Source organism: Falco rusticolus, chromosome 17, assembly GCF_015220075.1.
Source record: "Falco rusticolus isolate bFalRus1 chromosome 17, bFalRus1.pri, whole genome shotgun sequence".
NCBI classification, from domain to species: domain Eukaryota; kingdom Metazoa; phylum Chordata; class Aves; order Falconiformes; family Falconidae; genus Falco; species Falco rusticolus.
Window position 1 is genome coordinate 5,487,833 of NC_051203.1, and position 22,073 is coordinate 5,509,905.

The following is a 22,073-nucleotide window of genomic DNA, read 5'->3' on the forward strand; positions in this document are numbered from 1 at the left end:
AAAAAAGTGGTAAATCAAAAGACATCTTGAAGCTGGTTTTGGTCGTTCTGATTTAAGATTATGTTTTATCCAATAAAAATGAGAATCTCAAGAATTGTTGTGATCCAATTAAAGTAACAATGCAGAGGGAATAAAAGGGCTATAATAACGTTATGGACCATAAAACATTCCTATTAAACCATTTTTTATTTTAGCAATTTTTACGAACTTTAAAAGTTTGATTTACAGCTAAGCAAGACATAAAGCCATCTTTCAGGGTATTAAATTGTCAGTCCCTCTACTGCACCAGAGAAGGAATTAAATGCTGGGAAGTCTAACTATAAATGAACATTAGTGCTAACAAGATTTTGTTACAGCAGATTTTAGTAGCCATGTTTAATTTTATCCTCCCTATAAATCTAGTAGTCACTGGAAATTTTTTAACTTATTTCCCTTAATTAAGGATCTGCAGGTTTCCAGGGAATGGGCCTGAGTGTCTTTTAATTTTGAACTCGTGGCCCGTGGCGCGGTGCGGCAAGGGAGCAGAGAGCGCAGTCACTGCATCTCTCAGGTTGAGGACCCGCCGGCGCCCAGCCAGCACATTATTTAGAGGAGCTGCATGAAAGAAATGCCTCTTCCTGCTGGAGAAATTGCTTTTGGGGCTAAGTCCCCCGTTACGTCCTGCGTGGGACTCGGCACTGTCCCCGCGCACGGGGAAGCTGCAGGGGTGTTTGTACAGCGTCTGCTGGCGCGAGGTGATCGCACACCGCGATCCTCACTGCCTTCAAGGCTCTGGGTACCAGTCAGATGAAAGGTTTCATGTAAATGCGACTTATTATTATTGCTAGTGATAGTGGAAATAATAGTCACTTGTGTTTCACAGTACAAAAGTGAGGTATTTCTAGGCAAAACACTTCAACCACCTCTGTTATTTCCTCTTCTGCTCCTGCCTCACTTCATCCCATTTATTAAGACAACGGAAGAAACAATCAGTGGTGACATTATTTTCTTAGGCTGCTATTAGCTGCCACTTCAGTTCAATTTTGCTAGGGAGAAACCCGAGTGGGCCAGTGCTCCCGTGGAGGCAGCAGCTCCCTGTGCTGGGATCCATATCCACTGGGGCTGCGGTTAACTGGGAGAGAGGCATTAAAAATTCCACACACACACACAGAGCACTCTCACTCTCTAAATTTTGGGTCGAATGGCTCTTGTCAGCTAAAAAACACCAGCGTGCAAATTAGCATCAGATGTAACACACATTCGTTTCCCATCTCGCTCTGCTGTTGCCATACTCCCATAAAACCCCAGAGATGCTTGCGAAGCTGGCTGGCTGTTTTACAACTTTATAAATATTCTGATTCTTCTACAAGCTGGAAATGTGCTGCACAAAACACCTTAAAGAAAAGAAAATTAAAATCTGGAGCAGGGAGAGCAGAAGCCCAGACAATAATCCTGCGTTTGCGTGGGGTAGTGAGGACGCAGTGAGGATGCCAGCTCCACATCCACGCCACCCTCGGCTCCTAAGTCTCATTTTCCACAAAAATCTTCACTCTCTGCTTCTAATTTTCCATTTAAAATAGTTTTCTAGTCTCTCAGCCTTTCTAGACTCACAGTGGCTGACAGGTATTCATGCTCTGCTGCCTCTGAGTTAACCCTGCATGAGCCACTGTAAATCATTTGATATTAAATTCAGTGTTTCATTTTTCTTGAGTAAAGCCACACGGGGTGAGACTCTCCCACGGAGTTTAATAGGCATGAAACCAAAACGACACCACACAAACGTAATACAATTCCTTACAACATAAGTTAAAAGCTCCAGAGAATTTAACAAAGAATTACACCTACTTAACCTATACATCTATTTTTATAAATGAAGAAATGAGCAGCAGGCATATGGTTCTCTATATAATTCTATGAAGTGGTTCAAAAATATTGCCGAAAGATGAATATTTCTCTTCAAATTCAATCTGGCTTTTGTATGCAAAGGCTTCCCATGAAAATTACATTCTATCTGTTGATGCAGGTATTGTATAGTATATTGAAAACAAATGTAATAGTGTCAAATTCCAGCAGCCAGGTATGGAGCCGAGAAACTCTTGGAATGGAGTAAGTGCCCTCTGCAGAGCCTTCCCACCCTGCCCCAGTGCACGGTGAGGAGGAGGAGGCTGGTTTGGTCCAGGAGCTGCAGGGACGGGGGCTGCGGAGCGCTCAGACCCCAGAAACCGGGGGCAGGGGCAAGGCTGCGAGGACCGGGCAGGCTCTGGTCCTTGCTCCAGCACTTACTGCCAGCAGCACCTCTCCAAAGGACCACAGAACCCCGGTGTTCCCGGATGGAAACATGGGCTGTGCGTGCAAATCCAGAGATCACTGTGCCTTCGGATCAGAATAAACACAAGACAGCTCTGAACAAAAGATGGAGATAGCTTTACAGGGCTAGGGGTTGTTTTGTTTTGTTTTGTTTCGTTTTTCTAGACATTCAGTAATCCTTCGTTAGTCCTCCAGAAACTGGAGAAATCTAGATTTCATTTTTATGGCTCGAACCACGCCTGTTTTACATGTAACACATGTTAAAACGGTGAGGCAGCAGTGCTTAAAACCCAAATGATTTTATACCCTCTTCTAAGCTGTGCCTTTGCCCACATATTTGTTTCACTGTGTAGTCCTGGAGCATCTGTATTTTTGATACCTAATAAAAACATTTATTACTCAAATAGAAAAAAACCTGGTAGGAATAACAACAATGAGAAAAAATTGCTTCTTGTTTTTGGCAAAAGCCCTGCCTTGACAAGAATTCTGTTGCGCTGCAGAGAACTTGGCTTCTTTTAAATGGCTGAAATGGCTCTGCCAGGCTGCGCGGAGCTCGGGCCAGGGCAGGGAGAGAAGTGCAATTGCTACCTGTTTAGATGTTTGGCAGCAAATTTCTATCCGGCTCCAGAGCAAAACTGACATTAAAATGGCAGGAATAGCTGCAGCATCTTGAGTGGTGCAAGGATTTTGTTTATTTTAAGGGTAAACTTGTGGCTCAGATTTTCCCACAGGCACTAAAACGAAAGTACTCCCCCTCCCCCCCTAGCATCCGACACACATCAGGAAAACACGGCGCTCACTCGTGACTTCCTTATGATGACTTTTAAAGATCAAGGCATAATAAAGCCTTGCGGCTTCCCTGCATGTTAGTTAATCCCTTGCAACTGTCAGGTAAAACAGATTTTAGAAACAATGGAATTAATCTGCGCAACTCCTAAGACATTTTACGGTAATCTGTGTTTAAATCCTTGGGGCCGCTTGGAAAAGTTGACCCTCGAGGTGCTTTTTTACATGCACTTTGCATATCTATGCCATTCTCTCAGTCTCGCTCCTTGATTATACGGCTCCTGTCAATACTGGCTCACATTCAACTTACACAGCATGAGTCACGCTGATGGACTTGAGATGGTGTATAAACAGGGAAAGATGCCAGATTAAATACTAAACACTTCTGTGTAGGTAGTGATGGACAGTAGTAGGTTACAGGTCCCAATTAATGCAGTTATCCTCTGCTGCAGGCAGGCTTTGAGTAAAAGCCTCTGATTCCCTTTAACCAAACCTTCCTCAGCTCCCTCTTTACCACCCTCTCCGTCTTTTGCACACCGTAAGAAGCCCTTTCCAACAGACGCACAGCCACCCAGGGCAGCCTGGGCTGGGCTGGGGCACACGAGCTGCAAGAGCTAAAGGTGGCAGTGACTTCTCAGGTCACCTCGGCCACCCTGGCTGATGCGTGATAGAGCATCCTCACTGCCTAGCCTCCTTTTATGTGACTTAAACTCTTGTTACTTGGCTTGGAAGACTAGGTCTGGGACTTAGGAGGTTTGATGCCACTCTGTCAAGAAGTAGCTCTTGATGTTTACTTTTTCCTGACCTGGCTTCATCCCCTAACTCCCCACAGCAGCCTCTCGAGCCTCCCATGGGACAGTACCTGAAGTATTTGCTCTGCTTCCCTTCTTCACTCATTGCACGATGCTCAAGAGCCAACGCATAGGAAGATCAAGAGTACAAGAGGTGAGCTGCCGCTGCAGCCTGTGCTTTGCATCAGATCATCAGATTGTGTGGCATTTGCAAAGCTTTGAAGGAAGGCAGAGGCTCCTCTTCCTTCCCTGCTGCACTCCTGGTTGTCTCAGACCCCCGCACAAAGTCCTGAGCCCCACGTGCCATCCATCCCCTGGCCCCACACCTCCAGCAGCAGGTGGTCAGCCCTCGTCACCGCTCCCTCTGTCTCATTAGCACGGCTGGTGGTTTTAATTTAGCCAATTTTCAACTCTGCTGGTTTCTTTAACATCCATGTCAAGGTTGCTTTCCCATCTAATGCGTAAGCACATTGAACCCTTCTGGTTTATCACATAAATGTGACCTCCCTGTCTGTCTTGGTAGATGAGATACTTGGGAATTAAATTTCTGCTTTTCTTCCCTCCTGACAGCTTTCCGGGAGCTGTCCGCCGGGGCTGCTTTCTTACCTGATAATGCATCAAGGTGTTCAAGCGCTTCCAATCTCCTTCAATCTTGGTGGTGATGTCTTCATCTTGCAGGACCACACGAGCTATCCGGCCCTGCCGCCACTCTGTGGGAGAGGCAAAAACCAGGCAGGCATGATGGTCAGAGAGGGGGAAAGGCACTAAAAGGCTCTATCCACTTCTGGCCCAAGTACCTACTGGACAGATGAGCCTGTAGAAAAGGCCGTCTCCCAGGAGGAGGCACCCAGGGGAAGCTAAATTGTCAGCAGAGCAAAGGAGGCTTCAGGAATCATTTGCTCTGTGGTCAATGGACAATTAGCTGATCCCACAGAGCTCAAAACCTATTCAGCAGGAGCAGTGCCCATGCCCCTCTAACGCTAGAAACACGTATGGTGTTGTGCAGCCTGAGCTCTACTTCTCAAGCTCTGCCAAACCCACCAAGAATCACTGTTCAACCTCTCTGATCTTCCCTCTCCTACGAGGCAGGGAAGCTCCTACCCAAGTCCATGTCAACAGCTCTCGGTCTTTGAGAATATGGAACGTTTTTGTATACTGCATCGAGGATCTTCTCTTTGACTTGAGTGATGGTATCACAGTTGAGCACCTTCACAGGGATCTCTGGACTGTTCTCATTATCTGGGTTCACACAATTTAGGATCTGGAAGGCAAGGAGAACACCACCATGCTCTAGAGGGCTTCAGACAAGCATCCAGGAGAACTGTAACCACATGTGTCACAACAACCTGTTGTCATAAAAAAAGCATTGCAACCCTAATCGCATCATTGCTGTCGCATCTAGTGTATCTTCAGAATGATTACCAAGGTAGGCGTCCTAAATGTCCATTTTCATTTGCTAGAGGGAGGGCAACACTCAATGCACAGGGAGATAAATGGTCCCCTCAAACCCTGCCTTTCCAAACCTTAGCTCAGGCTTTTTGTATCTGCAGATTAGGGGCACACCTGACTCGGCCGTGGGTCTGGCAGCATGAGGCTTTACTGCACTGGTAACATTTAGGCTTCACAGTGGTGTCCTAATCACCAGCCTAAGGTCAGAACAGCTCATGGCCAAGCAAGGGGGACAGAAGCGATTCAATGGCAGCTTCTACAGCGATCACTCACCAGGGTCTTGTACTCAATTTGCTGCCGGATCAGCTTGTCCTCACTGAGGGAGTAACGGGCTTCTCCTGTGATGGCATCAATGGGACCTTTCTCCATCTGTTGCTTGATGGCACAGTAGAGCATGAAGAGCGGCTCTCCAGCACATTCCTACACAACGAGACAGACAGCACGACTAACATGGAGGTGGAGGTGCATCTCCTCCAGGGCCACTGGCTGCACGCAGGTTTTGCACAGGATTCCTGTCAGCAGAGGCATAGTCCCACTGACTCAACCTTTAGCACATGTGCAATCCAGGCTCAGCCCCCAGCAGCTCCTGGAAAGGGCAGCCAAACCCATCAGCTCCATTGCTCGAGGGGTATGTTGCCGTTGGCTTGGTAAATCTCTACTGAATCTACATGGCTGTAAAAAAATGGAATTTGAGATCTTGACCTCACTGTTCACTCCCATGAAGCAAATTCTGTGGGGCTTCCAAAACCACAAATAAAGTTAAAAAATATGGAAGTCCAGGCACGGAGATCCAAGTGAGAATTTCTCCTAAGTACCAAAGAGGTGCAACAGAAACTCCACTACATGAGAATTACACCAGGTGATCTGAGGGTTGGAGAAGGCTGAGCACGGAGGCCGTGCCAGCTTGGCTCAGCCCATGTAACAGCAGCCCCAGCTGTAGGCATCTCTGAGCAAATTTCCACCTCCCCTGCCTTGCTACTACATCTTTTGACTTGGAGTCTGACTGAAGAATTTCAAGCCCGGATTCACGCTGGGGATGGCTGGTGGGTGAGACAGCAAAGCAGGATCTCAGCTCCATCCCTCCTTACCTTGAGGAACTTGTGGAGGAGGAAGGCAAACCAGTTAGTCAGCATCTTCTCAGCCACGGACTCGGTCCTAGGGAAGCCCGGAGGACACGCATGTTACACATGAAACCAAATCACACACCAGAGGCCCCAGATCTCCTCGGGTGGCACCACCTGGCTGCACCCTGACACAGCTGCCGTGGTGCTCCAAACCAGGGCCCCCCCCTCTGCTGCACCGAGCTGACAGCAGCTTGCCCAGCTGACAGCCCTGATGGGGCTGGTGATGGGGAGCCTGGTGACACTCGGCTTGTTGCACGTGGTGCAAATTACAGCCTGGCTCGGTAAATCATTGGGATTTGCAGCAGTTCCTGGCAATCAGGGACAGCAGAGTGACAATGGCAGGGAAATTACAGCTTTCTCCCCAGTCCCACCCAGTGTCCTCTCCCCACATTGTGCCCAAGATTATTTCTAATTTAAATACAATGGTTCCTAATGATAGTTTTTAATGCTGGCTCTGCAGGACCAGGAGACTTTCCTTAAAGCACCACAGTTCCTTTCCTTGGGATGGGACAGGATGGCTGTGCTGTCTCACAGTCCACATCTGAGCGCCAGCCATGCAGCTCGTGCTGGTGGCAGGCAGGCAGGCAGGCAGGCGGGCGGGCGGGCAGGCAGGCAGGCAGGCAAGGCTGCCAGCCTGCCCACGAGGCCACGCAGAGAGCTGCTCTGCCGCAGCCAAGCCAGCCACAAACTGACCCCGGGCAGCCCGGCTCCCTGCGCTACCAGCCTTCTCCTCGTGCCACATGCAATACCAGGATCTGGTCAAAATTTCAGCAAGTGAAGAGGGGTGGATCCAGCACCCTGCCCGCTGCAGCACCCTTTCTGCCGGGGACCATGCCTTCACTGTGAGCCTGCAGCAAGGCAGCAGCCCCGCTGCCTCTGGGCGCCTCTCTGTGCCTTCATCCCCTTGGCCGGCAGCTCTGCTCCTGGTGCCGTTCCTGCCGACTGCCCTTCGCCCACTGTGCCAGCAACCTTCTCAGGAGATGCTCAACAAGCACGGCAATGCATCGAGCCTCTGCCATCACCCTGACCCTGACCTGGAGCAGGTCACTGTCCCGCTCCAGACCCAGCACCCCCATTTTCCCCTGTGTGCTCTGCTGCCTTGAATCAGGGACTGCCTCTTGGTATGTATTTACACAGCATCCCACATGCTTGAAAACTCTGCCATTTAATGAAAAACACACACGACAAAAGCAACAAGGTTTGATCCCAAAGTCAAGCAGATGAAGCATAAACGGGAGCCACAGATATCACCAAAGAAAAACTGATGCCAGTCGGCAGATAGACCTGGGGTCACGCTATCCATCATCTCTTAGGACTGCAACATCTGCCAGGAATTTGTGAAAATGTCTGCAGATCCCCAAAGAATTTAAGCCTGAATTGATTAACTGCCTAAAAAATCATCCTACAAATTGACACACACATTGTTCTCCTGTTTAAAATATTTCAGTCACCCAATTAAGGAGGAGAAGCACCAGCACACTGCTGCGCCAGCGAGCCACAGAGAACAGAGAGGCAGTGATACAAACTAAAGAATAGGTGAAAACCTCAGAAAATTATACATTTAGAACGTCAGGGTGAATATTGATTTAGTAAACTACTTTGTTAATAGAATATTATATTAAGAATTAGCAAGCCTCCCTATTAGCCAGTGAAGCAATGCTGTGACCTGTCCCTGTTGGCTGCTCATGGGCTGCCACCAGCACCGCAAAAAGAACTGAAATGTGGAGCGACAGAGAAGTTGGGGCATATTGTGTGGGAGAAGGGTATCAGGTACTCCCACATCTAGCTGTTCCCTTTTATTTTGTTATCAGAAATAAAAGATCAGCTGAATGCAACAGCAAAAAGAAACACCTCTGAGCATCTCTGTCAAATCCCATTTCTCCTTACCTTCAAGCACTGAATCTCACTCTCATCTTGACACAGGCTGACGCTGTGAGATATTTGCAGTGCATCGGTCCTGGGGACGGCCAGCAATTGAGTTAATCATCACCGTCCTACACTGGCTGAGGAAAGGGGCTGCTTGTAACCTTCAACGCTGCTGGGTGCAGCAGGAGCACCACAGGCTCCTTGCAAACAAGTCTGCTGTCTATACTTTCCCTGGCCTCCTCTGCCTTTGAAATCGGATCGGTGGTGACGGCTGGGTAAGCCATCCCTTCAATTCTGCCTGCCACCACGGGGCCTGACCTCTCTTTCTCTCTACTACGTGGGGAAGGGTCTGCTGAGCCGCAGCAATAGCTGCTGCGGGGCTTTGTGCTGCCCCTCGGCAGGCATCGCTCATACGCTGTCGCTGGGCTGGTATCTGAAACACTGTTAGAGATCTGCCTCTAAAAATAAAAAATAAGCTCCTGAAGATTAACACGGCAGGGGAGAATCCCTCCACTTGGAGAAAACCTTTCTCATATTGACCACATAACAAGGGCAAAGCACGATCCAGAGATGACTTTCCAAAGGAGTCTGACGCCAGCAACCGGCGCCTTGGCGGCTCCTCTGACTTTCTGAGGCACCAGGAATAAAACAAAACTAAACAAAAAGAGCTGAGAGAACCCCAAAAATAAATATGTATTTTATTAATTTTCCCTGCTATATCTAGGTCTCCAAACTGCTGTGTGCTGCGCTCTGTGCCAGGAACTGGAGCAGATATTTGATTTAATGTCAACTTTCTTGCTGTCTCCCGCGAGGGGTAGTCATGGAAGAAAGAGAGAGGGGAAAACGAGGAAGAAAGAGAGAAAGAACTGAGTGTCAATTATGAACTGCTGCCACCAGAGATCTCAAATTTTTTTTAAAAAAATTACATTTCACTTTGTGGCTGATCACTGCTTATTAAGTCAGAGCAAGACCTTCCAGCCTGGGCTGTTTTGTGCACCAGCAGCAGCCGGGAGCCAGCTGGGCACAGGGCTGGGACAGGGCTCCAGCCGGAGGTTCAGTAGGGCCTGTAGCGATAGGACAAGGAGTGATGCTTTTGGAGTAAAAGAGGGTAGATTCACACTAGATATAAGGAAGAAATATTTTACAGTGAGGGTGGTGAAGCACCGGACCAAGTTGCCCAGCGAGGTGGTAGATGCCCCATCCTGGGCAACATTCAAGGTCAGGTTTCCTGTGAAAGGGCTAAATCCTGGTGCAGGACAGGCAGCCCCAATGCTGCTGGCATTGCCCACGGCCCCGTCTCTGTGCTGGGTGCTGTGGGGAGCAGGGGGCACATCTCTGATCACCAGACATGTATTTTTTGGAGCACCGTGAAAAGTCATTATTGATGGCTGAGGCAGAAGACGCTTTCCCAGCGACTTGTCAAACCACAGGGGAAATTAAGACGGCTTCCTTTTCTGAGATGAGTTATTGTCTCTGCAAACACAGCCAGATTTAAAGCAATTTCCTGTCAAGTATATTCATTATGGCTGGAGGAATCCCTGAAATTTTGCTAGAGCCGTGAAATCCTCCTCTCGCCTTTGCCTGCTCACTCCAGCGAGATGCCAGCAGAGCCGCAGCCACGGCCGATGGGGGTGCGTTCCTGCCGCTGGCCAAGAACCCAAAGGGACATGGGACGGAGGTGGCTTATGACATGGAGAACAGGTGTAGCCTTTTACTGGTAGCTGCTGACCTTGCCTGCATTAATATACACTTTTTCTTCTCTTTATTTCTGTCACTTCCCAGCACAATCTTGGGTGAGTTGCTTATCTGTTCCTGAGCTCCTTCCCTCAGCTGTGAAACACAAACGCTGCTCTCCATCCAGGCAGACGTGGATGCTGTGAGGACAAAGCCCATAAATACCTCTGAGGCAGCTCAGACACGTGAGAGTGGAGCTCGCAGAAGCATCCTGGCTGCGGAGAATGGGCTGCCAACAGGAGGGGGACCAAGCCTTGCTGGGCAGCCTGCCTTTCCCTGATGGCTCCAGGGGCAATCCGCGGCATTGCCCATCCAACAGGTCCTTTCCTTCGCTAGGTCAGTGCTGTACTCACCCCAATAATACCACACAGCTCACGGGAGACAAGGACCCTCAGTACTGTACAGACATGTAAGTTAGAAGACTCCTGCCCTTAAGAGCCTCAAGCCCAGTAAGATGACTAAAAAAGCTGCATCCCTGCTCCTCCAGACCCTGCTGTACCTGAGCTAGCGCCTCCTCTTCCCTGCCTGGACGCACAGATCACTGCTTGGTACCAGCAGCATGCAGGTGATGGAGAGCCCTGGTTTTTGGGCCATTCACCTCCCTGCCACGATGGTGCCCTGAGGCAGCCCTGCACAGGACTGGCACAGGCGCTAAACCCCTTTGCTGAACCACTCGGGCATCTCTGCACACACAGGTGAGAGAAGCTGGAGCTTGGTCAGGTGGGTGCAGGCAGGGCAAGGAGGAGGCAGTTGGATGGTGGAGGTGACAGCACTGGCATCGTCACCTGCTCTCAGCCAAGCCAGAGTGAGAAGGAGATGCAGCAGAGGTAATAGCTCTCTTAGATCCAATTTAAGACCCTGTTCAGCCATCTGTGAAATCACAGAGTGGAGTTAAGCCTGTGTCCTGGAGGCAGGCACGGAAATGGATGGGTTTATCCAAAGTTCCCCATGGAAAGCTGCATTTTCCTGCTGACACCAGCACCCTGTCCCGCAGAGCCCCCATATGCCACCAGCAGCGTGGCCATGCCAGCCCGGGGGACCGTGCTGACCTGCCCACAGCCTCCTCCCTCCCCCGGCCCCGTGGTACCTGCGCAGGAGCAGTTTGGGGTGGTTCTTGTTTTCCAGGTTCTTCTCGATGAGGTCGGAGAGCAGCTGCTTCAGCACGTCGGTGGCGTACTCCAGCTTGCCTTGCAGACCCGTCATGATGAGTGAGGCCACGTTGCCTCGATCGCGCATGGAGAAGCTGCGCTGCAGCTCCAGCGTTCGGATGAAGGTCAGCAGGAAGACTTTGTTGTTGATCAGCTGAGCAAAGAGCTTCAGAGCCTTCTCCACGCTCTGCTGCCCGTTCCCTTGGACCTGTGGTGGAGAAGAGCATGCCCATCAGCCAAGGCATGGGAGGACAAGGGACCAGAGGGCAGCCCTGCATCACCCCAGGGGCATGCCACCGTCGCTGGGGTAGGGTGAATGGTTTAACCCTGGGTGCACAAGCCAGCATCCCACCTCTCAGGGTCTCAGCATCCCTGAACGTGGCCTCTGGCCAGTTCTGAACAAGTGTCACCCTTTCTGTCCTCCCCCAGCACCTCAGCACAGCTTGCCTTAATCATTGCTTCGAGCTACACTCTATGCATGCCATAAAGCTGCTGCTTTGAGGCTAACGGCCCTATAAATGACATACAGTTTTGCTTGTTCTGCACAAAAAGTGACACTCTTGTAAGTAAATTAAATACTAATTTAGGCTATTGCTTTATTATGGGACAAGTGTAAAAAATTGAGGCTTTCAGCCAGTTACAGATTCAAGTAATTCATTACAAGCGAAAATGATGAACTGCATTAAGCAACTTTACCAAACATCTTGGAGACTTATGTATTGGTTTTACTAACGTTACATAATTAAGCAACTGTGTAATTGGCAACACATTTATCACTTGTGCAATTCTGTTTTTCATGAGCAAAACAAATAAAAAACATTCATATTTGTTTGCTAGAGCGTCAGCTTATTTGGCAATTTAAACAGCGAACATAATGTGTGGGACTGGAAAATGGCATGGGAATGGGCTGAGGGAGGCTGGTTCAAAGCCTGGGTGAGTTTTACCAACTCCACAGCAACTGCTCGGTCTTGGTGGCCCACTGGAATCTGTTTTGATGCATTAATGCTGAGTACTGCTTGCCTGGAAAAGCAACGCAGCCGTACGGAGCACAAGCAATCAAGACTTCTTCCTCTGACGCCTCTGGCTGAAGATGTGGGCCACCTCCCGGGCTGTGTGAAGGCAACGGGACTTTCTGGATTTACTGGAGTAATGCCAGTCTCTGAGAGGGAGCGCTGAGCCCGGGACCTCTGGGCACCCCAGATGGAGGATGGCAGCCCCACACTTGGCGGCAGATAGTTTCGTGAAGCACGATAATTTTTTTTTTTTTTTGGCACTCTCACAGGTGAGAAGAGCCCATCTGCAAGGTGATCCGATGGCCCCTGGTACCTTACCAATTTTTCTATATCCTCGGTGAAAATCTTATGTATAGATTCAACATACTGGTGGAAAAAGCAGGGAGCTGGAGGCGCTTGCTGAGAGCCAGGCAGGAGCTGGCCGCGCCTGGGCATGGTGCTTGCCCTCCCGTGGACACGCCATGGAACAGCAGCAGCAGGATGCTCCAGGCAGGATGCTCCAGGCAGGATGCTCCCAGGCGCACAGCCTTCCCCTGCACCGTAAAGTGATTAAGGAGGACTTTCAAAAGACCCCCATAACTTGGCTCTGCTGGCCTATAGCAATATAAACCCCCATAAAATAAAACTAAATCAACACCGGGGAGAAGAAACTGAAAGGAATGAAGCAGTGCACGATGGAAATAAAACACCAGTTTCTTAGTTAAAATGAACTCAGGGCTCATCCTGCCAACCCCAGCGCCTCTGGCAGGATTTGGTGTGGAAGGGATAAAGGCACCTCAGGGTCTGGTGCTGGCTCACCCGAGGGCTCAGGGAAACCTCGAAGGGCCAGAGCACAGCCTGTTGGTTACCTCCAGCTCCCGCAGGACAGGATGGTCCTCGATGCCAGGGAAAAGGACCCTCATGGCATATGTTCGGTAGTCGAGGTACGGGATCCCAGAGCGATCCAGGTCGCTGGTTAATTCATTGATGTCCGTCTGCAGCTCTGCAAAAGCTATTCAGGGAGAACAGAATGAGACAGAGAAATACCGGTGGGCTCCGGGAGCTGGGGCTGGGCAGGGGCTTTGGGCAGGGCTGCCTGCTGCTCTCCGCGGGGGCATGGCAGCAACCATCAACGGGCCCCCTCAGGAAACCCATTCGGAGGAGACCTCGCGGCAGAGCTCAGACAGACCCTCACCCCTGGAGACTCTGTCTCAGCAGCTGAGCGCGAGGGAGCACATACTACACACAGCAGATGCCGAGAACAAAAGATGCTTATTAATTTGTATGCAGTTCACACCTGTGTATATACACCTAAAACACCTTTAAAGGCTGCAGATAGAAATGAGGATCTATTTTCCTAACTTGGTGCCTCCCATATTTTCCTTTCTTCTTCTTCTCCTCCTCTATCAACAGTTGCCAAAATAATCAAATCTGATGCAGGTCAATTCCAAGCAGAAACTGCTTGCTGCAGGGGTCAGGAAGGAATTTATTCTTCCTCTTGTAACATGACATCACTGTGTTATACAGCTGTATGGGCATCCTTGTGTTCTCTCTCCAAAGTATGAAATACTGGCTCAGGAAGGTCTCTGTACCCCAGCTAGGCAGCTGCCCATGCCGTGGCTGTGGTCTCTCCTGAACAGATCTCGTTTATTGTCCTCTGCTTTCAAGGCTATCCTTTTAAAATGAGCCGAACAAATCCAATGCAACTCTCTCTATATACAGAGGCCACACTATGAAATTTGCAGCTTTCTATTTATTTTTCTCCGAGTCACTAAGCTCCCTTCCAGCTGGAAGGACAAACACGACAGCAGCAGCACACCTCCCCAGAACGCTTTTTCTCTCAGCCCACCAGCTACAGAAATGACGCCCGCCTCCACCTTCGCTCCTCAGCGCCTCGCTGCAAGGGACGAGACTTGTCTGTGCTGAAATCCGCAAGCGGCAGGTCTAGCTAAGCCAAATAACACACAAGATTTCCCAGAAGCAAATGCTTGAGGAGCTTCTTCCTATCCCTCAGACCTACTCTTACTGCTCTGGGCTCACACCTTAGGGACCGGAGGAGGGACTGGCCCGGCTTTCCAGCCCTCCCGCCTCCCAGGTGGGATACACGCTGTTTCTCGGGGGTCCGAGACCCCTCTGCTCCCGATCTCACTCTGTCTTTTCAAAGCTTTCTACTAAAAGGCCATTAGACAAGGGGGCATATCGTGCCGGGCACCCCGGAGCTCACGCCGTCCTCGCAGCGCGATCCAGGCATGTCGCTTAAGCAGGATCAAGCTCTAATCCCATTCTCGGCACACCAGGCAGCAGAGCCGCGTCTGCCGCTGACGCCCTTGTCGCTGCCCACCTTCCCGTGGCAGGGCAGGCGGGCAAACCTCGCAGGGCACGCGCTCCGCTCCTCGCTGCAAAGATGGGGTGACTGGGGTGGTTCCAGTGGGGAAAGCAGGGGACTGGAGCACGGGGCTGCAGCACAGCGAGAGTGCCCGATCCCGGGCAGTACTGACCCTCCTTGCACTCTAGGGCCACGCGGGACTCCAGGTTGTCCATCTGCATCTGCAGCCTCTTGAGGGTCAGGTCGTTCTCTCGGGACTTGCGCTTGTAGGCGATGAGGACAATGATGACAATGATGAGGAGCAGGCTGCCTCCGGCCGCAATACTGACAATGGCTGGCAGGGTCAGGAGGCTGTCTGAGGCGATGCTCACTGAACCAGGGGAGAAGATGATACCACCAACACGCACCTACAAAGCACAACAGAGACAACCACAGCTTTAGGTAAGGGTGTCAGCCTGTCCCACAGCCCCGTCCTCCCCAGCCAGGGCACGCACCGCAGGGGCTGCACAGACCCCTAAGGAGGCACTGAACCACCTCTGGTTCAGCCAAGAATATAGTAATTCTGATTGCCTTCAAACACAGAAGGTGCAGCTTATGTGAACACAAGGAGGCTTCAAGTCATGATAAATGTGCCAGCCCTTCACTATCTGTGTTTTGTTCTTATTATCTGATGGCTCCATTTGACTTTCATTTTATAAGCTTTCAACTCCCTTTTGTAAACCGTGGACATCAGCAACCCAGTGATAATTTCACTGACAAGAAACCAGAGCGACTGGAAAGAGAGAACAGAGAAGGGAAGAGAAAGCCCCAGGTGAAAGCTACAGAGCAAACACGGCGGAGGTTAATGCCAGGACAGGCTTTTCTTGGATGTGCCCCGGCCACAGATGCACGCAGCTCTCAGCCAGGTTGCGCTTCTGTGAATCACACTGCGATAATCTGAATATGTTTTGGATGCTGAACTTAAAGGGAAATAAATCACAATTACAATCTCATTTGGGCTCTACTCAAGCACTTCAGCAGCTGCGAGCTTGGTCTGCGAGTGGATCAGGGGAAGCAGCAATGCCCAAAACCAAAGCAGAGGAAGACACCAACTGTTATCCTGGATGAGGCCGTTGATCCAACCGCTCCAGTGTCTGGATGTCCCTGGCTGCTTCTGCTTCGGGAAAAGGCAAAGCCTTTCCATTCACTTAGCAGGTCAGGTCTGGCTACAAGGACTGATAAAATCCCTACAGGAGGGAGAACACAGCCCGCTGAAAACGGTCTCGCCTACTGAAGGAAGAGCAAGCAGCCCCAGGGAATGGAAGGTGCCTGGCACTGAAGGCACCATCGGAAAGATTTGTTCCTTCTAGAAGTCTCTGATAATAGCTGGTGAGTTTCAGGGAGGGGAAGAAGTTTCTCCTTGCTAATCCACATCAATATTTTAAGCTGCCAGTTCGACAGCCATAAAGATCTAAAATCCTATCGGTCCTTGGACAAGAAATCACACTCAATATCTGAGTATGTCAGGGAGCTGGAGGAGGAGAAAGGGTGGGAAGGAGGGAGGGGAGGGATGCTGACAGGAGTGTTTGGTCCCTCACCATCACTTTGTGCTGCCCGGTGAGATTTGGTGGCTCGCACAGCAGCTGGGTCTCGGAGACGGTGACAGCGCAGGGCGTTTCTCCGATCAGCACGGTGTAGTTGAGCTTTGCTCCTCCCGGAGCGGGTGGGCACAGGTTTCTGCCCTAGGGACAAGGGGAGAGGAGACTGTACAAAGATGCAGCACATTTCTCCAGTTTTCATCTCCTTCCCCGCTTGTGCAAATGACAGGACTCTGTTTAGCAAAACCTATTCTCCAAAGGGGACCTAAAACTCCTCTCTGAAATTTTTTCTGCCTCTTCCCACGGGTGAGTAGGGGTCTCCTTACCTTCAGGATGATGGGTGACCCTGGCTTCTGCTCCAGCACCCCAGCTGGACTCAGGAGTTCAAAGGTTGGGTTGGGGTAGTATATGAACTTGGTGTCGTTGTAGACTAGCAGGGACTGCACGTTGTTAAAGATAAACCCAAACTCGTCCGGCCGCTCGACGGCATCCAAGCCGGGTCGGTAGTCGGGGGTGAGGGGGGGGGCGAGGCAGGCCAGCGCCGTGGCGTTCACCACCTTGCAGACCTGCGAGGAAGGCGATGCTTTGAAAGACAGCAGAGAAAACTTGATCCTGACCTGAACAATGTTCTGATTCCTTAAATACTCCCTGGAAAATCCAGCGAGTTCAAGTTTAGCTCGAAATTTTTAATCCATACTTGATGCATTACAGCCATAGTTTGGGGGAATTTGCTTCCCCTCTGGCCAGCATGAAGGCACTGGTGCAGTGAGGGAGGGTGAGCCTGGAATTGAGCAGCTTTCAAAGGAGCTAGAGGCATGCATAGCAGATCACTTAACCCTTTTTCTTTTCTCTTTTTTTTCCCTTTCTAGTTGTGTCCTCTTCAGCAATGCTAGCTTTGAAACAGGCCCAAGGCAAATATCTGGTCCCTACTACAAACTGATGATTAGAGGCAATTCCCAAATGCCAGGGAGGGAGAGGAATGATCAGCTGATGCTTGTGGGCTGGAGGTAACACGAAGGTCATCTCCTGCCGGGCTGGGGACAGCCACGGCTCCTCCAGCCCTGGAAGCAGGGAACTGGCTGATTTATGAGACTCTTGCCTTATAAAGCAGCAAGAGCCCAACCGTCTGGCCTCCCTCCATAAGTAGAAGATTTAATTTCGCTCAATTTTGTGTCTTCAGAATTATTTTTATAGCACTGTAACTGCAACTGCTAGCAACAAAATTAGATGTCTTTTTAAAAAGAGCTCAGATGAAAAGGGTCTTCAGAGGGGAAGGGAGAAAGGGAATAGGAAAAGACTGATAAGTGATTTGCCCTTTCCAAGATAATACAGATTCAGTCAGAGAAATCACTGCTTAGAAACAATATATTTCACTTTTACTCAGTCAAAATAATTTCTGCGGGTCTTGGAGGTGCAGTTCTTATTTCTAGCACACAGGACCATCGCTTAGCTTCCGTTTAGCTGAGGATTCATTCCCGTTTCTCACTCTTGGACTAAAACAGTACAGATAGGGGACAGAAGGGAAATTCCAGATCAGCCCCAACCTCTGCTACCAACCCCTTGCTTTGGGAACATCAGGGTGATAGGAGGGAGGAGGGGAAGGAGGCATAAAAATAACACCCAGAGCCCCATGCCCAGCATCCTTCACCTGGCGAGGAGGGTGCAGGGAAGCAGCACCTGGCCTTACTGCGGCCATCAAGCTGCAAAAGTGGCCCGATAGCTGCTCGTTCAGAAGCAGCTCCCCTCTCCCCTTCCCTCCCTGGGCTGGCGCAGGCATGCCGGGCCCAGGGCTCCGGCAATAGGAGGTTTATTTATAGAGAGGCAGCTGGGGAGGGACTAGTTAAACATAGCAGCCTCGGAGCTGGCAGGTCTCAGTGCCTAGCTTTGGGCTTTTACAGAAAGAGCAAGACTAAAATGGGAAGTGTGGAACAGCTGGGAATGGTGGGGACTGCTACACTTGGACTTTCCATCCTAACATGCCCATAGAGCTGAGCTAGGTACTGGAAACGGAAGGATGCTGGGGAAAGGAGAGCTCTTGGCACAGGGGCTCTGACAAAAGGGGGAATTTCAGGAGTGAAACAAGTTTACCTGACCCAAGACAGAATTTGAGGTGATGGAGGTGACCTAAACCGGAGTCCTCCATTTCTACCTTTGGAAACTCCTCTGCAGTTACTGTGTTGCTGAGGAAGTAATTTCCCATTTCTGCGTGTCAGAATTCCTCTTTCCAGGGTCCCCAGTTTGTGTAAGTGTAGGGAAATACCCCCAGGGCAGCTTTCACCACAGCAAGCCCCACCACGCAGAGAGCACTGGGACCAGTAACCGCATGTGTGCATCCGGGTGGGGGGACCCGCCGTGTGGCAGCACATTGGGGATGCTCCCGGCAGCCCCGCGCTGGCACCTACTTACGTTGACAAACTCCTTGCCGTTGTACTTGACACGGATCCTGGGCTCCTGGATCACATCCAGGTTGGAGCCGGTGACGGTCAGAGGCGTGTGTCCGCTGCGGAGAACCAGGAGACACCTGATTAATGCATCTGGCAGGCTGGGGCTGTGCAGGGAGGCTGTGCTCAACAATAAGGATACTTGTTGATCTCAGAAAGATGTTTTCTGCAGACACTTCAGGCAGCAGGTGACAGGGTGGATTAATACCCTCTGCCTGAGCCGCTGGGAGTGGTGTCTCAAGTTAGCTAGGTTTAGGCTGCAACGTCTCCCACCCAACGGCACTGCAAGGCAGCAGGGTGAGAAATGGGACCAAAGAAATCAACTGAGCTGAGACTAAATATGTAAGACAATAAATTAGTCACAATGTTTAATGATTTACATAGTGATGTTTTTAAGGAACACGACAAATGGTACGTGCAGTGAAGGAACTGACGTGCACTTGCATCTGGACTGCAGACGCAGCAAGTTGTCACATAGAGCGGGGAGGATGGAGTGCACCCGGTGCCACCGGGGCCAGGGAGGACACAATCCCCCGGGCGAAAGTACCCCCATTCTCCTACAGCCAGTGCCCCTGAGCAAAGGCTTTCACTCTTGGCTTCTTTCATGTGTTAACTGGAGCAGCACAGCCCAGATTCACCCGAGCCTCCAGCACCTCTACAACAGAGCCCAGCTGTTCCCTTTAGACCACCTCTGCCAGCGGTCCAGCCCAGCCTATCAAACCCATCTCACCAAAACCAGATGCAATCTTGAATTTGGATTCAAAGCAAATGTCTTGCAGAGCCTGCTGCGAGACACTTCTTTCAAGGGCAATTTTAAAAAATAATTGGAATTTGCAATGAAAGGCTGTGTTACAGCCCTTGTGAGCACAACCGTTAAAGTAACACCAGGGAGGAGTATGGCCCAGGGTTTTTAGCAGCAACATCATGGTGATCTGACAGTGCTGGCCGCCTCGTTCCTACAGTGGATCTGGGGTAAACAGTACATTTTGATTAGCATCAGCTTTTTCCTTTCTTGGTGGTTGCTGGTTTTGTTTTATTCCAGGACTACAAGAAGGAAACTTTAATGAGCAATTGTGCACTTCTTCAGCAGATGGAAGCGATCTTGGCTTTATTTGTGCTCCCAGAATCCCGGCACAGACTGCTACTGCTGTAATTACCTTGGTAATCACAACTACTTTTGTAACTCTGGAACTGATTTGGGGTAAATGCAAACGCCTCAAGCACCCATCCCTGACAAATCCAGGATGCTGGGTGGGATGTGCATTTCCAGATAGACCCTCTTTTAGCCTCACTCAGCATATGCTGAGAGGAGACCCAGACCAGGCGAGCTGGCTTCTCTCCTGCTGCGGAGGAGCCGCTGCTGAAGCCCCACGTTACCTGGCAATGCTCCACTCGGGTTCGATATGCTGCACCTTTGGATCATCGATGTACTCAAACAGCAAGGTCTGCTCCAGCTGCGCCCGGTCGACGCTGACAGAGACGTGAACAGCTCCCAGGCCGTGGGCTGACGGGGCCGACACGCAGACAATCTCGTTCATGGATCGCCTGCGCAAGAGAGAAGCCAGGGATGTGTAAAAGGGCAGTCACAGCGTAGGGGCAGAAAACAACCCTTTGTCCTGGTGCTGCCCTGCAGCGGGGCAGCTCACTACAAGGCTGAGCCATCACTCAGCCCCAGACTCTGACACCTGTGAAGGGGATGAGCCCCTGAGACGGGCAGGGGGGCTTTGCTGGCACGGGAGGGAGGGAATGGAGCTCTGCGCGGGGGGGGGGCCTGCCTGTCCACCAAGAGAGAAGCGCAGGCTCCCTGAAATCACTCTTTGTGCCAAACTGCAGCCTCCTGCATCCCTCTGTGAACCCGCTGCCTTCTGCTGGGCGTGTGAAAACAGATGGTTGTTTTTAAAATGGGATGCATAAGCTCACTCAAAAGCCAAATTCTTCCCCTCCCCACCCTGCTGCACACACAGGCTCTTGTGAGCAGGATAATGGAGCCGGCGAAGCCCCCGCCTGGGAAGGGCAATGCCACCGTCCCCGCTGCCTTCCAGCTTTGTCTCCCCGTCAGCACAGGGGTGACCTCGGCCTCGGTGCTGGCTGGCCGGACACAACAGACCATCTGCTTCCACTGGAGCCCCGGAGAAAGTCGAGGCGGCAGGGTAGCGAGGCGCTGTCAAAGCACAAAGGCACCGGCGGGTGGATGGATGGAGAAGGGCAATGGGAGCCAAGTGGTGCTGTTCCCAATGCTGGGACAGAGCTGCGAGGAACCACAGCTCTGCGGTGAGCCCGGACACTGCTCCTACAAAAACTGCCTGAGTGACATCCCTAGAAGGCCAGTGTCCCTGTACCCATGGGTCATCCCGCCTGCCCAAACCTGCTGCCGGCTCACCAAAAAGGCTGTGCTGTTTCCATGGCTCAGTAAGTTTTGGCTTCTCACGGGGGAGATGACAGGGAGATCTTCAGCCTCTTGCTGACAGTTTGGCACTTAAATAAAAAACTGGCACTCCTGGGTTCACCATCCTCACCCTCCTCAGAGGCTGTGCAACTCGTGGAGGTGTCTGGGGCTCAAGTACAGCGCCCCGCATCTGCTTCCGGCAAAGCACTGGTGTCTGGTACCCAGGCAAGGGGATGCTGCGTGGTCCCCTCTTCAGGGCCCTTACACACTCCTTGCCCTCCCTAAGGAGCACGGGCACATTACTCAGCCCTGGGCATTCCAGGGGGGTATCGAAAAGCGGGTACCACAATGCTCCCAGCTCTCACCCTGGCACACCCATCCACCACAACAGAGGGAATAGAAACAGCCTCCTAAAATACCTGAAACAAACTGGACGTGACTGTTTCTGTTCTTGCAATTACATGTCTACCCCATCCTGCTCTCCTCCTCCTCCTCCTTCATCTTATTCTCACTTTCCACCTAGGTGTAATTTAACCATGAAGGCATCCTTGTGCGAGGACCGTGTTTCTCCATCTTTTTTGCTGATTCTCAGAGTGTTCTCCTGCATTCCTGTGCAGCTGAAGAGCTGCCTGCCTGCCTGCTGCCGGCTCTGCCACCCCGTGCCGGCGCAGCCGCTCAGCCCTGCCAGTCTCCACCGCGCCTGCTTAGCTCCGGCGTGAGATCCAGAGTGACGCATCGGTGCTGGCAGAGCTGCTCTCAGCTCCCTGTGATCAGTTAATTAGCTTTCTGTGCTATTATTATGTCGTCATGGTGAATCTACCCACTCCTCCGATCAGAGAGGGGAGAATGGGGGAAGCTGTAATTAGAGTGAATCTCATTAGAAACTGCTTCATCTAATCAGGCTCCCCCACACCCTCGAGTACAATTGAAGTTCATTGCCTCAAAACAGTCCAAGCAAAACAAAGTGCACAGCGTGACCCCACATGAAGGATGGTGCCATTCATACACTGCCGCTTGCTTTGTTTAAGTTTCTGCTTGCCTGCTGTAATTAGAACACACAGAGAATTGAAAACTCTTCCAGGTTTTGCAGGTCAGTGACTGCAGGTTGCCTGAATATAATCATATATTTAAGGGATTATATTACAGGGCTGATTTTGCTCTCAGGCC

At 50.9% G+C, this 22,073-nt stretch overlaps 1 protein-coding gene across 1 annotated transcript in view; it reads right to left on the bottom strand.

Annotated features, from left to right (window-relative positions):
- Positions 1 to 22,073, bottom strand: part of PLXNA2 (plexin A2) — a 180,276-nt gene that overhangs the window by 13,756 nt on the left and 144,447 nt on the right. The window contains exons 16-26 of the mRNA XM_037410617.1: positions 19,898 to 20,065; positions 18,486 to 18,579; positions 16,406 to 16,645; positions 16,080 to 16,223; positions 14,675 to 14,909; positions 13,046 to 13,188; positions 11,124 to 11,392; positions 6,401 to 6,467; positions 5,586 to 5,732; positions 4,965 to 5,124; positions 4,470 to 4,573 (exon numbers count right to left, since the gene is read on the bottom strand). Coding sequence (XP_037266514.1) covers positions 4,470 to 4,573; positions 4,965 to 5,124; positions 5,586 to 5,732; positions 6,401 to 6,467; positions 11,124 to 11,392; positions 13,046 to 13,188; positions 14,675 to 14,909; positions 16,080 to 16,223; positions 16,406 to 16,645; positions 18,486 to 18,579; positions 19,898 to 20,065 — 1,771 coding nt within the window. The remainder of the gene's footprint in view (positions 1 to 4,469; positions 4,574 to 4,964; positions 5,125 to 5,585; positions 5,733 to 6,400; positions 6,468 to 11,123; positions 11,393 to 13,045; positions 13,189 to 14,674; positions 14,910 to 16,079; positions 16,224 to 16,405; positions 16,646 to 18,485; positions 18,580 to 19,897; positions 20,066 to 22,073) is intronic.